The sequence below is a fragment of the Cetorhinus maximus genome, chromosome 5 (genome assembly GCF_964194155.1).
Source record: "Cetorhinus maximus chromosome 5, sCetMax3.hap1.1, whole genome shotgun sequence".
In the NCBI taxonomy this organism is placed as follows: Eukaryota; Metazoa; Chordata; class Chondrichthyes; order Lamniformes; family Cetorhinidae; genus Cetorhinus; species Cetorhinus maximus.
In genome coordinates, this window is record NC_135883.1 from 105,569,841 (window position 1) to 105,584,696 (window position 14,856).

Below are 14,856 nucleotides of genomic sequence, written 5' to 3' on the forward strand. Positions count from 1 at the left end.
TGCCTTACTAAGTGACCTTTCTAATGGCAGTAATGGCATTCTGCCTCCTTGAATTTACAGGTGACCGGTCCTTGGTTACCTCCACATCTATAACAGCTTAATCTTGCAGTCGCTGCTGAAGTGTTTCTACTCGGCCTTTTCATATTTCTAACAGCAGACATTGCCTCTCACTTCGATGCTGTGGGTCTGGTTTTCGCACCACGCTCGGTGGTAGGTTCCCACTCCGCATGCAGTACGGTGCCATGTTGTATGTGTTACAAAGCCTGCGAGTCTCTCAAGCACATTCCATGATGAGGGAGATTTCTAGGGCACGCTTAAAGTCGATGTTGACCTCAACAAGTAAATGGCGCTGTATGTCATCATCTTGAACTCTACAAACTAATCGGTCCTGCAGCGGGTCATTTAATGTGTCCCCTAGTCGCAGTGTCCTGTTAACTGCTTGAGGTACGCTACATAGGTTGTGATGGACTTTCCTGGGGCCCTAACCCTGTTATTAAATTTAAAACGCTGCATTATTACGGGTGGCTTCGGCTAGAAGTGCATTTTCACAAGGTCCACCAATTCATAATAAGACTGACAATTGGGCACGCTCGGGGCTGTCGGGTTGCAAATGAGATTTCATGTCTTACTGCCACAGACACAACAGGATAGCTTTCTGCTTTTCCTCCGTAGAAATTTCATTTGCTACAAAGTAAAATCTGAGGCGCTCTACATACTGGCTCGAGTCTTCTACAGTCACGCCATAAGGATCGATTCTGTCAAAGAGTTGCAATGACTGTTGAGTAATCTTTTCTTTTTCTTAAGAGTCAATGTAGTCACGTTAACAAGGAGAGGGTGCAGCATCAGAGCTATTGTACCCCTATCACCACATGTAAATGACTCAACAGATTGGACAGGCTTCAACAAGAAACAGATGAACTCTATTACAGAGAGCTTTTCAGGTGCTACATGCTTGATCAGAACTCTTGTCAGGAAGCCCCACCTCCTAGATTTCCCTTAGGGCTCATTGCTTAGATCCTCACAGAACATCACATGATCCCAGATAGCTAGCAAGAGAGGCTATAACTAAGTTACTACACTCACTGTTCATGAAGCTGTTCTCTCCACTCTCTCGCTCTCTTAGTGTTTATGAAGCTGCTGTCCTTGCTCCCTCTCTCTCTCTCACTGTTTATGAAGCTGCTGTCCCAGCTCCCTCTCTCTCTCACTGTTTATGAAGCTGCTGTCCCAGCTCCCTCTCTCTCTCACTGTTTATGAAGCTGCTGTCCCCGCTCCCTCTCTGTCTCACTGTTTATGAAGCTGCTGTCCTTGCTCCCTCTCTCTCTCACTGTTTATGAAGCTGCTGTCCCCGCTCCCTCTCTCTCTCACAGTTTATGAAGCTGCTGTCCTTGCTCCCTCTCTCTCTCTCTGTTTATGAAGCTGCTGTCCCCGCTCCCTCTCTCTCTCTCTCTCACTGTTTATGAAGCTGCTGTCCCCGCTCTCTCTCTCTCACTATTTATGAAGCTGCTGTCCCTGCTCTCTCTCTCACTGTTTATGAAGCTGCTGTCCCCCTTCCCTCTCTCTCTCACTGTTTATGAAGCTGCTGTCACTGCTCTCTCTCTCACTGTTTATGAAGCTGCTGTCCCCGCTCTCTCTCTCTCTCTCTCTCTCACTGTTTATGAAGCTCCTCTCCCCATTCTCTTTCTATCTCACTGTTTATGAAGCTCCTCTCACCATTCTCTCTTGCTCACTGTTTATGAAGCTGCTCTCTGTTTTATGTCTTGGATAAATGAGTTGGTGGGCCAGCTGAACTCTAACTGCATGCTTTTCTATGTTCACATCAATTTCTGCTTGCAATCAATAACAGGGAGAGACTAATGTAGGAATAAACAATGATGGTTTATTGAGACATAGGGCAGAGCACCAGATCATTCATGCCCACTCAGAAACCTCCAGAACTAGACTTACAGACTGTCAATAATAGTTTCCCACACTGTACAGTGATTTGTCAGTGCTGTCACATGATCAGTACACTCACAATCACTTAAAGGGATAGGGTACCTCACTTTAACACATCCCTTGCCCTTTACTTAAAAGTACAGCTAACAAGCTTAAAACACAATAACTATTTACACAATAATATTTACAGGCTAAGTCGCTCAGGGGGCCTGCTTTGACAGGTTGAGCGTCGTAGCCCAGCAAACTTGACTGATGTTTTCGAGACTACTTTTTCGGGGGCAGTTGTCCACTGTGTTCCTCAGTGGATGACTTCACCATCTTCCGGGTGCCAACACATTCACTCCTGCTGTCCCTCCCCTCCAAGATGAAACAGATAAAGGGCAACAAGGACAAACTAATACAGTGATGAGCTACATGTGAGGAGGAAGAGGAAAAGGAAGAAAAAATCTTTTTGTTTTTCTTTCCAAGGACTGTCAATAATTTTTCTTTTTCTTCCTGCGTGTCCTTTTCTTGGTAGCAATGGCCCATCTTCTCTTTATTCTGTCTTTTTAATTTCGCTGTTGGCTGGACTAGACTCAGGCGCAAGCTGAACGTGAATGAGCTCAATAGTTGGGTTTTCCAACAGCTCTTCTGAGCCTTTTAGCTTTAAAGCTTCAGGGCTTTTATGCAGCTGCTGCTTCAGCTCTTCCAATTCTTTCCTATTCTCATTACTAATCTCCTGGAGATTTGCATGCCATTGCCCCTTCTCAGCTAATTTGTTCCTTAACTCAGCCAGAGACAGGTTTAACTCTTCCTTTTCTTCTTTATATCTTTTCAGGGGCACAAATTGGGAGCTGATTGAATTTTGTAGCATGAAAGTCCTTTAATAGGTTTTCCATTTCCTTTTGAAGGATGCTGACTTCAGCTTGAACTCTGTCCTAGTATGACACTTCTACGGGCTTCTTCCGTTGGATCTTTGCCTACTCATTTTTTCTTGCAGCAACACTTCTGGTTTCAAATTGGGAACTTGGCAGGCACTCAAGGTTTATCTCTCCCAGCCAGTTCCTTCCGAGGAGACTGGGTCCCCTGCCTGACATTACAAATAGGAATAATTTTGCAGATTGTTCCCCATACTGCAGCTTGACTTGACATGCCCTTTTGACATTTACTTCTTCACCCGTGTATGTCCTCAGCTTTGTGTTCAAAACTTCTAACTTCAAAGGGTGGGTTCCTTTACTCAGATATCTAAATGCATGCTCTCCAATGACGGACAACAGTGCTCCTGTGTCAAGTTCCACCTTAATGGGTTGCCCATTAACTGTAATGACTACTTGGATTGGCTCAGTTCTACCCACTTTGAGTTTATATAATGAATGGATGTCTAATTCTATTTGTTCTGACTCTTCCATGAGGCATATTTCATAATTTTTCCTTCTGCCTTTATCGTGTTGCTTAAGCCTTTCTCTGCAGTGCTGCCTTATGTGGCCATAGCAGTGGCAGAAAAAGCACTCGACTTGTTTAAGTTGTCGTTCGCTCACTGGAAGCCTGAATATATTTCTCCTATTCATTTTGTGGGTTTTCACTGCAGTACCGTTGTTTTTCAATGGTCTGGAGCTCGAGACCATTTCCCGCCTTTCCATGGAGACTTTTGCGCTTTTTCTTGCCGGATTGTCCCGCTTGACCTAATGGATGGTGCCATTTTGTGTATCTTTTATAACTTCGGAATTTCTAACAGGATTCTTCATTGCAGTAGCTAATTCTAATGCCGTATTGAAGTCTAGACTACATTCAATATACTGAGACCAGTCATCTGCAATAGGGTTGAATGGGCCGACATGCCCAAACTGCGGCATTGTGAACGACTGCATGGGGACAACACTTTCAATAGGCTTTCCAAGTAATGACAAATTTAGGTGTTTGGCTTACCATGGAGTCGCTCTGTCTCTTGGGCCTCTTATAATTTTCTGTCCTTAGCGATTTTTCATGTATTTTCCAGTTTAAACATATTGCCGCTTCAAAAGCAGTCATCTTTTAACTCTGTCTCTGCAGCTGTCAGCTTTGGTCTACTGGGTTTTGTGCTCTTTTTGAGTTTTGGCATGATCCCCGTGATTGTGATTCTGCAGGGTTTTTTTTAATTTTAAACTACAGAACTGCTTTCTGCTCCAATTGCAGTTTGTCGCCTATTTTAAAAGGTAAATACAGTTGCTCTTTCCAATGCTTTGCCACCCGTCTTGAAATTTATTTTCTTTTGTTCTATATCTTCATCCCCACTTTTATGCCTTGCGTAAATGAGTGCGTGGTCCAACCAAACTCGAACTGCATGCCTTCCTATGTTCTCATGAATTACTAGTTGCAATCAATAACAGGGAGAGACTGATGTAAGAATAAACAGTGATGGTTTATTGAGACATAGGGCAGAGCACCAGATCATACGTGGTCATTCAGAAACCTCCAGAACTAGACTTACAATCTAGTTGCCCATGGTATACAGTGCTTCGCCAGTGCTGTCATATGATCAGTACGCTCGCATTCTCTTAAAGGGACAGGGTACCTCAGTTTACCACACTCTCGCTGTTTATGAAGCTGCTGTCCCTACTTTCTCTCTCTCGCTCTCTCTCTCTCATTGCTTATGAAGCTGCTGTCCAGGCTCTATCTCTCTCTTTCCCTCTCACATACACACTGTTTATGAATCTACTGTCCCGGCTCTCTCTCCCTTTCACTGCTTATGAAGCGGCTGTCCCCACTCTCTCTCTCTCACTCACTGTTTATGAAGCTTCTGTCCCTGCTTCCTCTCTCGCCCACTGTTTATCTTTCTCACTCTTTCAGAAGCTGTTGTCCCCACTCTGTCTCTCTCTCTCTCTCACTGTTTCAGAAGCTGTTGTCTCTGCTCTCTCTCTCTCTCTCTCTCGCTGCTTATGAAGCTGCTGTCCTCACTCTCTGTCATGCTATTTATCAACCCGCTGACCCGCGCTCTCTCACGATGTTTATGAAGCCACCCTAGGTGCTATAAGGGTCATACCAAACAAATTAGATACTTTAGCTTTTTTTTTGTAGATATTCACTAACCAATTCGTGAAAGATAAGGATCTTCAGATTAGTAATTAATTTGTGAACACTTTCCACTGTAACCTTTGTACTCATATCTGTGCTGTCCATCTCCTGGCACCTGTATCTTCTCCCCTCTTACCTCCCGACCACTCAGCTAACCTTCCTAGCCCCCGTGCTTGACAGTGTTGCAAAGGTTCTCCTTGCTCAGTCGCAGTCCCATTCTCTTTCAAAATCAACATATCACCTCTCTTCATAAAGCTAATCCTTGATCCATCCATTCTCCCCTACTATTATCCCATCTACATCTTATCCAAAGTTCTCAAATTTGTCATCCTCTCTCAGCTATGTGCCTTTCATTCCTAAGCGCTATTTCAAGTCTTTCACTCTGATTTCTACTCCTGGTCATTTTAGAGCAAAAAGCAAACTTTTGCTCCTGAGTCGGGTACGCTGAATTGGTAAATTACTTGACTCCACAAACCCGACTCGGGAGAAAGTGCCCCGAATGGTCGGTATTTGTTCCAGGGGCCTGTGCTATCTGGAGTTGGGCCCGCTGCCCCGGGAAACAGTGCAGAGCCAGGCACAGGGGCTGCTGGATGCGAGATGGGCTGTTTAAAAGCCCCGCTTTGATGTTCTGGAACTTCATCAAGTTGTAATAAAAACAGCGCTCTAGCTCTCACCCTCACGGCCACAACACACTCGCCATGCCCCATCGATGCCAACTCATGCCACCTTATGGCCCCATCCACCCCCATGGATCCTCATATCCTCACTGCCAATCACTGCCCATGGCCCCTCATGCCTTCCATGCCAACTTAGTGCCAATTCATGCCAACTCATGACCCCGCACTCTTTCTCCTAGCCCTTTATAGCCCCTATGCCAACTTAGAGCCAACTCATGCCCACCCATGAACCCACACCCACCACCTTTTTCCCTTGCCCCCTCAATGTCCACTCAACCAGTATCTAACATGGGCAGTCCTCAGGAGCCGTATTAAGAGGAAATTAAATAAAGTGCAAAGTATTTATTACAAAATTCTCTATTTTCTAAAAAAACTCATTGATAAAAATGCATACAATATATCTAAACCCTTTCAAGTACTTAATCACTTATAAAAACAAGTATATCCTTCAAGTAGTTACTCTATTACAAAAACAAACAAACAATATTCATAGCCCCATGTCAAAGACAGTTATTCACCTTTATAACCACTTGGAGCTGTCAATCAAACTGTGACCTTACTGGCCCCCCCACTGTGATAATGGTAGGTTGCAGAAGCAGTCAAGCAGCAGTAATTCTATCATAATAACCCTAAGGTTTATGTCAATAAACAGCTAGTGGAATTGCAAGCACCTTTTATTTTCAAATGCAGGCTTTTTTTTTCAAAAATTTAAAGGGCAGGGAATTTAAATGACTTGACAGCTTGACCATTCCACAGATTTTATCTACTTTTTAAGCATATCCATAGGCTGGATTTAAAATCTCCCACCTGGAGCATTTTCAGTGGGGCAGCACGTAAAATATAATGGGTTGTCAGCCCACGACCTTCCCACTCCCCTCCAAGCTGCCCCATAATATGTTGTGTTGTCAGGCAATAAAATTTGCAGTCTGTCCACTATATTTAAATAAATAATTAAAGGTCAATTGAGCTCATTGCTAAGCCAATTGACTAGCATATTATGCAGTCCATGGCATAATATGGTTGGTGTGGGCAGACTGACAGGAATGGACAGTATGTTTTTTGAGGTCAGTTTGAAAAAGGGCAAGAAGGAAGGGTAGCATGTCATTCGAGGTGGGGTGTCCTGTGCCCATCAGGGGCACTCTTCCAAGATGTCACCAATCCCTTTGTTCTTCACTGCCTGCCCTACATAACCCCATCCCCCACACCCCTGCCCCCTTCCCTGGGCTCTTGGAACTCTCCCCACCCTAATATGGCATAACTTACCTGTCTCTGGCAGCCATCACTCTTCTTTTTGCTCCTCCTTGCAGTCCTAGTAGCACCCACTACTGAGCTCTGGCACTGACAGGACTGCTAGAGCTGTCAGCCAATCAGATTGGCCAGCAAAAATTGAGGGAAGGACTTCCTCCACTGAGGCATGGAAATACCACTTTCCCCTAGCTTAACCAGCAGCAGCATGTTATGGCTGCAGGGTAGGTTTCTTTCCAGTGCATTCACTCTCGGCCGTCTTTCCTTCTGGGGGTCGATGAATCTGCCTCCCTCCCGCTCTCCCAAGGTGTTACCTGACTTCTTCAAAGGTGTGCCTGATCTCTCCAAAGGACTCCAGCAAGTTTAGGCCTTTTCCTCAGATGTCTAAAGCCTGCGAGTTGTGCTTCAGAAACCTGGGTGACCAAAACTGCTTCTGAGTGAAAGCAGCCACACATTTGAATGTGTAGCTGCTTCCATAAACCGTGGAAGGTAAAAAATGTCCCACCGCCCCAGACCACAGTGAAAATGTCGGGTACTGTGTTTGCAGGCAGAATTGAGGCTCGGGCACTATTTTGGCTAAGACATGGAGCCCTTCCAACTCAGCAAAAATTCAGGCCTAAGTTTCGACTAAAAAAAGGGGAGAGTCTCAGTTTGGGGATAAAAGGCACATAATACCAGTGATGTGCCTGCCCAAGGTCAGAGCAGGATATGAACATCATGTAAATTACATTTCTGACCTATGGGTATCAAACAGGCGTTTGATTCAGTCCACAGGAAATTGGACTGTTCTTGCATAGGGCTGGTCAAAAGACATATCAAGTATTGCACTAAGTCCTGTTTGCCCATCATTCCTGTCTTTGCTGACCTTTAGTAGCTCCTTATTACCCATAGCATTGAATTTAAAATCCTCATCCACATTTTCGAATCCTGCATGGTATGGACTCACCCTGTCTCTACCACTTTCTCCACCTTCCATCCCCTTCCATATTCTTCAGATTCTGACTCTGCCCTTTTGTGCATCCCTATTTTCGCCTCAACCAAGAAAAGACCTTGCTGGTTTGCTACATAACAGGTGCCAAATAAATATAAATCTTTCCTGTCTACTTACATTCTTGAAGGTAAGAAAAGCATAAACTTTACAGAGGAGTCTTCAAATCACAGACTATATTAACTTGCTCTGTTGGCACAGAGATTTTATACTAGGGGCACAGATTCACATGTGGAAAGAGAGAACAATGTGGAGATCAGAATAACCTCGGGAGTGTTGGGTAAATTTACTCCACTGTGGCACCTTGAACTTGGAAGTATCACTTCTTCCCCTCTACTCATCTCTAAACAGATAACTGTTATTTGTCAAACTTCAAAGACTGCAACACAATAAAACAACATGCTCCTGTCAATGTACAAAATAAAATCAGCCAACCAGAAATCACCATTGGCTGGTGAGTGTGCTCTGTAAGGGATCCTTTGCCTGACATCAGTAGGGGATACAGCCAGTTGCTATCTGAAACATTGTTCCTCTGGCCTATGTACATAAAGCAATTTTTACAGTCAAAACTTTATCTGGAGGAAACATCTGATCTTGAATAATTTGGAACACATAAAGGACTAAAAGATGTTCATGTAGAAGGAAGATCCTACAGAGTCACTGATCTCCACAATCAAATTCTTTCATCTGCCTCTTAGACAAAGCTCCACCTTGGGAGCACAAATTTATTTTTAAAAATCTATTGCATTATATTAATGTACAAATCACAATAGAGTGAAGTATTTCAAACAATTTCCACTGAAAACTATGAAATTATTATAGAGATACTGTACTGCACTAAACTCAGGATAGCCAAGAAAAGATTCTAAAAACCAATTCTAAAGAGCAAAGGTTTCCAACCACATTGCATGGGAATGGAATCATACGTTGAAAATTGAGACACGGGGTGGGATTTTCCGGCCCCGCCCACTACCAGGATTGTCCAGCCCCATTGAAAGTTAATGGACTTTTGGGTGACCCTCCGAATCTCCCGCAGAGGGTTCCACCACGGCAGGGCTGAAAAATCCCAGCCATGGATAAGTTCTTTTATGTATGAAATGTTGTATGAAACAACCTGTACACAGTAGAAAATTGATAGAAGCGCTGGCTAGGTGACAAACAAACTTGGAACTTGATCATTTGCTCATTTAAGACATCTGAATATATCAGAATTTCACATCTATACTTTTGATGATACATCTATTAGTTATGTGCCAAATGTTAAACACCACTTCATAGCTCCTGATCCTAGTGCCATAGTGAAGGATTGAGCTTTTTTGGTGTATATGAAAATGTACTCAATATATCAGGTATAATACATCAGTACAAACTGTTTTGTAATATCCAACTTTGCTCTTGTGTAAAGAGCCATGTAAGCATTCAACTCCTGACATTTTTATATGAAAAGAAGGATTGTAATAAACAATTTTGCCTTCATACTAAAGTTTGTGCAATTCAGATTTAAAGTTGAGATGCATTCACCTGCTCTTACCAAATTAAACTAAACTATTTAATCCAGATATATATTCACTCATGTTATGACCAGGTAAGAAGGGTTGAACTGGCTACCCTCTATTCAACCTCCTCAGCTGGTCACAACAAAGGTGTAAGTTTCTTTTTCACAAGGATATTCCTTTCCCAAATCAGAATGTAGTTAACTATTTAAGCAGTGAGCAATAAGGAGCCAATAAAACAAGGTTTTCTTGAGTCAAAGGAAGAGCAAATTATTAACCATGAAACCCGAGAGAAAATATAACGCCAAGCGTTAGCCCTTATGCAGTCATTTGGGCCCAGACACACGGTTTTCAGAAATAGTACATTAGATAATAATTGAATTATAAATAATACTTCCTTAATAATAATTAAATTATAAATAATACGTTAGAACCCAATAAAAACATTTTTAAAAATTTGCGGTTAATCCTTTGCATATCATTTTGCTGTTCATGGAACTTTACTCTCCACAATGGTTGCATTTCTTCAAAAGTATTTAGTTGACTGTAAAACATTTTGAAACATCCTAAAGTCATGAACGATTAGAGTATTGCATCCAGTTCTGGTAACCACACTTTAGGATGGGTGTGAGGACCCTTGAGAGATAGATGGGATTTACCAGAATGGTTCCAGGGATGAAGGATTTTAGCTGCAAGATTATATCAAAGAAGTTGGGGTTGTTGTTGTCGGAGCAACTTAAATTAGAGGGAGATTTTATAGAAGATTATGACTGGTTTGGAAAAGGTAAATAAAGAAAAACCATTAGCTGATGGTACAAGGACTATGGGACACAGTTTTAAGGCTTTGAGCAAGAGATGCAGGGGGGGACGTGAGGAAGAATCTTTTACACAGCGAATGTTAATGACTTGGAAATTACTGCCTGCGAGGGTGGTGAAAGCAGAGACAATTAATGAATTCCGAAGGAACTTGGATAGACACTTGAAGGAAATAAACTTAAGAGGGCTGGGGGGATTGAGTTGGGAAATGGGACCAACTCAATTGCACTACAGAGAGTCAACACGGACTTGAAGGGCTGAATGCTGAACATCTCCTACTTAGTGGCAATGTCACCATAGATGGAATTGAATGCCGCCCCCCCACCCGATTAGTGACAGGGGGGTACCCTGCCACCTTCCTGCCTCTACCCCGATTAAGTCTAGGGAGGGCAGGTCCATGGACACCTCCCTCCCTACCACTAATTGAGTAATTGAGGCCCATAAGTGGGAAATTGATGCCTCATTGGCTGCCATGGGTATTCACCCAATGGCAGGGGTGGGGGTTTACTCTCCATGTGGACAGCCAGTAAAGCAAACCCCTTTGCATTTTCTCACAGGCTTCTGGGATGGGGATTGGGGGGGCGGCCTTTGGGGGCTTTTCACGTTGTCAGGCACTCAACGTCTGACCAAGGGACCCAGCATTGGGAAGTGGGGGAGGCCTGCTGACAGCCACCTTCCTGCCCTTTTTGCCAACCTCAGTCCCTCATGATTTCCTCCCAGCAACAATCCCCTCCCGCATCACCCACCTGGGGCCTGGATCCCTCGGCGATACTAGGCCTCGCGAGGGTGCATTACCAGCAGCAGCGACCACCTCCCCAACAGTGCTATCAAGCACCACTTGCTTAACAATAACCTGCTCACTGACGCTCAGTTTGGGTTCTGCCAGAGTCACTCAGCTTCTGACCTCATTACAGTCTTGGTTCAAACATGAACAAAAGAGCTGAACTCCTGAGGTGAGGTGAGAGTGACTGCCCTTGACATCAAGGCCTCATTTGACCAAGTGTGGCAAAAAGGAGTCCTAGCAAAACTAGAGTAAATGGGAATTAAGGATAAAACTCTCCGTTGGTTGCAGTCATACCTAGCACAAAGGAAAATGGTTGTGGTTTTTGGAGGCCAATCATTTCAGTTCCAAGACATCGCTGCAGGAGTTCCACAGCGTAGTGTCCTCAGCTCAACCATCTTCAGCTACTTCATCAATGACCTACCTTCCATCACAAGGTCAGAAGTGGGGTGTTCGCTGATGATTGAACAATGTCCAGCACCATTCGCGACTCCTCAGACACTGAAGCAGTCCATGCTCAAATGCAGCAAGACTTGGACAATATCCAGGCTTGGACTAACAAGTGGCAAGTAGCACTCGCACCACACAAGTGCCAGACAATGACCATCCCCAACGAGAGAGAATCCAACTATCGCCCCTTGACATTCAATGGCATTACATCACTGAATCCCCCACTATCAACATCCTGGGGGTTATCATTGACCAGAAGCTTAACTGGACTAGCCATATAAATACTGTGGCTACAAAAGCAGGTCTGAGCTTGGAATCCTGCAGCAATAAACTCACTTCCTGACTCCCCAAAGCCTGCCCACCATGTACAAGGCACAGGTCAGAAGTATAATCCACTTGCTTGGATGAGTGCAGATCCAACAACACTCAAGAAGCTTGACACCATCCAGGACAAAGCAGCCCGCTTGATTGGCTCCTCTTCCACAAACATTCACTCTCTCCTCCACCACCAACCAACAGTAGCAGCAGTGTGTACCATCTACAAGATGCACTGCAGAAACTACCCAAGGTTTCTTAGGCAGTACCTTCCAAACCCACAACCACTACCATCTAGAAGGACAAGGGCAGCAGATAGATGGGAACACCACCACCTCCAAGCCTCTCACCATCCTGACTTGGAACTATATCGCTATTCCTTCACTATCACTGGGTCAAAATCCTAGAACTCCGCCGCCGCCCCCCCCCCCCAACCCCCTAACAGCACTTTGGGTGCACCTACGCCACAGGAACTGCAGCAGTTCAAGAAGGAAGCTCACCACCACCTTTTCAAGGACAATTAGGGGTGGGCAATAAATGCTGGCCTAGCCTGTGATGCCCACATCCCGTGAATGAATTTTAAAAAATTTCTAAGAAAGCACAGCTGCTGGCTTCTGATTGGCTGGCAGTCTTGATCCAGCAAACCCCAGCACCTACATTAAGTTCTATCCTATGGATCTAGGAAAGGTGCAATATAAATTCAAGCCTCTCTTTCCTTTTGTTGTTTAGTATATTTTAATGTTAACAATATTATCATACTGTTTGTTGTCTGTATTTGATTATGGCCTCCCAGTATTTTCAGTGTTCCGTTTGATTGTGTTTTTCCTAAATTTAACTCTCATTTTAATGTTGCTCCTCATCCACTCTCTTTACCTTCTGTCATTTATTTCCAGTGTATATATTCCTCATTAGGGAAGCTGTGTTCAAATGTTCTGAATCTTGGTGCAGTTTAAGTGCAAGAGGAGCTATGTTCCCAGGATTCTAATATTCTTCAACGTTTTCTCTTTTACAGGAGACATTATGACTTCTGTATCTAATAAAGGGATTTGCCGCACTCTGTTAATTTCCATCATCAGTTTGGGTTGCTTTTTAGTTGCGTTGTTGCTGTATGTCAAACCATCTAACACCTGGATTTATGCTCCATTGGAATCTGCCACATCAGCACTCGGTGTGAAAAACCCCTTTGTGACAGGTGCTGAAGAGAATGAAACTATTGTGCTCATTTGGCTTTGGCCTTTCAGTCAGACATTTGAGCTCAATTCATGTGAATCTGAGTATAACATTCATAACTGTCGCTTGACTGCGGATAGGAACCTCTATAACAAATCCCATGCTGTCCTTTTCCATCACAGAGACATAAGTGGGGACATGTCCAATCTGCCCACACAGCCTCGGCCAACTTTTCAGAAATGGGTTTGGATGAATCTGGAGTCACCTACCCACTCTCCAAAAAAAACTGGACTTGACCAGCTCTTCAACCTGACCTTGACATATCGGCGGGATTCAGATATCGAAGTGCCTTATGGGTCTTTAGCAATGAACAAAGTTCCATTAGCTTTTGAATTGCCTAGTAAAAGCAGTCTGGTGTGTTGGGTTGTAAGCAACTGGAACACTAATCACGCAAGAGTGAAGTACTACAATGAACTCTACAAATATATTGAAATCAATACGTATGGTCAAGCCTTCGGGGAACACCTGAGTGATAAAAATTTGATTCCTACCATATCTAATTGTAAGTTCTACCTTTCCTTTGAGAATTCAATACATGACGATTACATAACTGAAAAGCTCTACAATCCTTTGCTTGCAGGCACCGTGCCTGTGGTCTTGGGGCCATCTAGAAACAACTATGAAAATTACATTCCGGCCGATTCTTTCATTCATGTGGATGATTTCCACTCAGCTAAAGAACTTGCAGATTACCTGCACAAACTGGATGTTAATATAAACTTGTACATGCACTACTTCAAATGGAGGAAATACTACACAGTAAGGATGGCTCATTTCTGGGATGAACATGCATGTAATGTATGTGAGAATATAAAACGACATCAAAAATATAGATCATGTTCCAGTTTGGAGAAATGGTTTTGGGATTGAACTCTAAAACATGTCTCTGGTAAATATCATGGATCATCAGCAATATCTATGGAATTCAATTGATTTCTTTCTCCAAAAGAAAATATTCATGCTTAATTAGTCTGTTTAACCAAAAAGAACTCTACAGCCTTACATCATTCCTGATTATGTGAAAATTCTTCATGCTTCTGAAACAGCAGCAGTGAAATTCTGAGCATCAAATTCTCATCTTAAATTGACTTGTGCTGGAAAGTGTAATTGCTTTCCAAGATAAACGATTTTATTTTAAAGAAATTTCACATTGTCTTTCCCTTGTCATTGTCACTTTAGAAAAATATTAGGAAAGATAATCTTTACTAGAACTTAAGGAGAAAGTATCCTGAAACAGATTGTATAGCCAATCTGATATTTTAACTGGAAAAGTATTATTCAACTTACATTATAGTTTAAAGAAAATAACTTTAAATGATTTTTAAGCACTGTAAATATCAATCTGCATTGAGTAGAGTAGCAATGATTTGTTTAGATTTTCTAATCTTGACCCCTGAGCTTGAACCTTGTTGTTGTGATGACTTTTTATACAAAGTTGATGAGCTTACTTGCTCTACAGTGGTTAACAGCAATGTTATTCTGTGATTTGACTGGTTGAAAGACTCAATCACCAGTTGAAAATGGACAAATGTTTTACCATTTATTGCAGGTACTGTGAATTCCTATCTGCTTAACTAATAACCAGCACAAATGCAATGGGCTCAAATTTAACACCCACCAGGGCCACGGAAGTGGTTAGAATGGAGCAGGAGACTTATAATTCCTTATCCATGCCAATTTGGCTGACTGTAGTTTTAAATTTCAGACTATTATCTTGAAATATGCAGACCAGACTCTGATGATATCATAGAGGCCTCACGCAAACTGCCATTTTAACCTGAGGCCTGAACAAAGCCCCAGTGGTGTCTTCCATACCTGTCAAAACCTGTCACGAACCACTGCCAGGGCCAGGAGAGGGCCAACAAAGCACATTTTTTCAAGATTTTCTAGTTTATC

General features: G+C 43.1%; 1 protein-coding gene across 1 annotated transcript; it reads left to right on the forward strand.

Annotated features, from left to right (window-relative positions):
- The first annotated feature begins 12,750 nt into the window (after nucleotides 1-12,750).
- LOC144680333 (4-galactosyl-N-acetylglucosaminide 3-alpha-L-fucosyltransferase 9-like) lies at nucleotides 12,751-13,830 on the forward strand. The gene has a single exon (XM_078541312.1). The coding sequence runs from the start codon at nucleotides 12,751-12,753 to the stop codon at nucleotides 13,828-13,830; it is 1,080 nt and encodes a 359-aa protein (XP_078397438.1).
- The last annotated feature ends 1,026 nt before the right edge of the window (nucleotides 13,831-14,856 follow it).

Bases quoted from the DNA above. Each gene is read 5' to 3' on its own strand.
- LOC144680333 (XM_078541312.1), top strand. From the start codon at position 12,751: ATGACTTCTGTATCTAATAAAGGGATTTGCCGCACTCTGTTAATTTCC.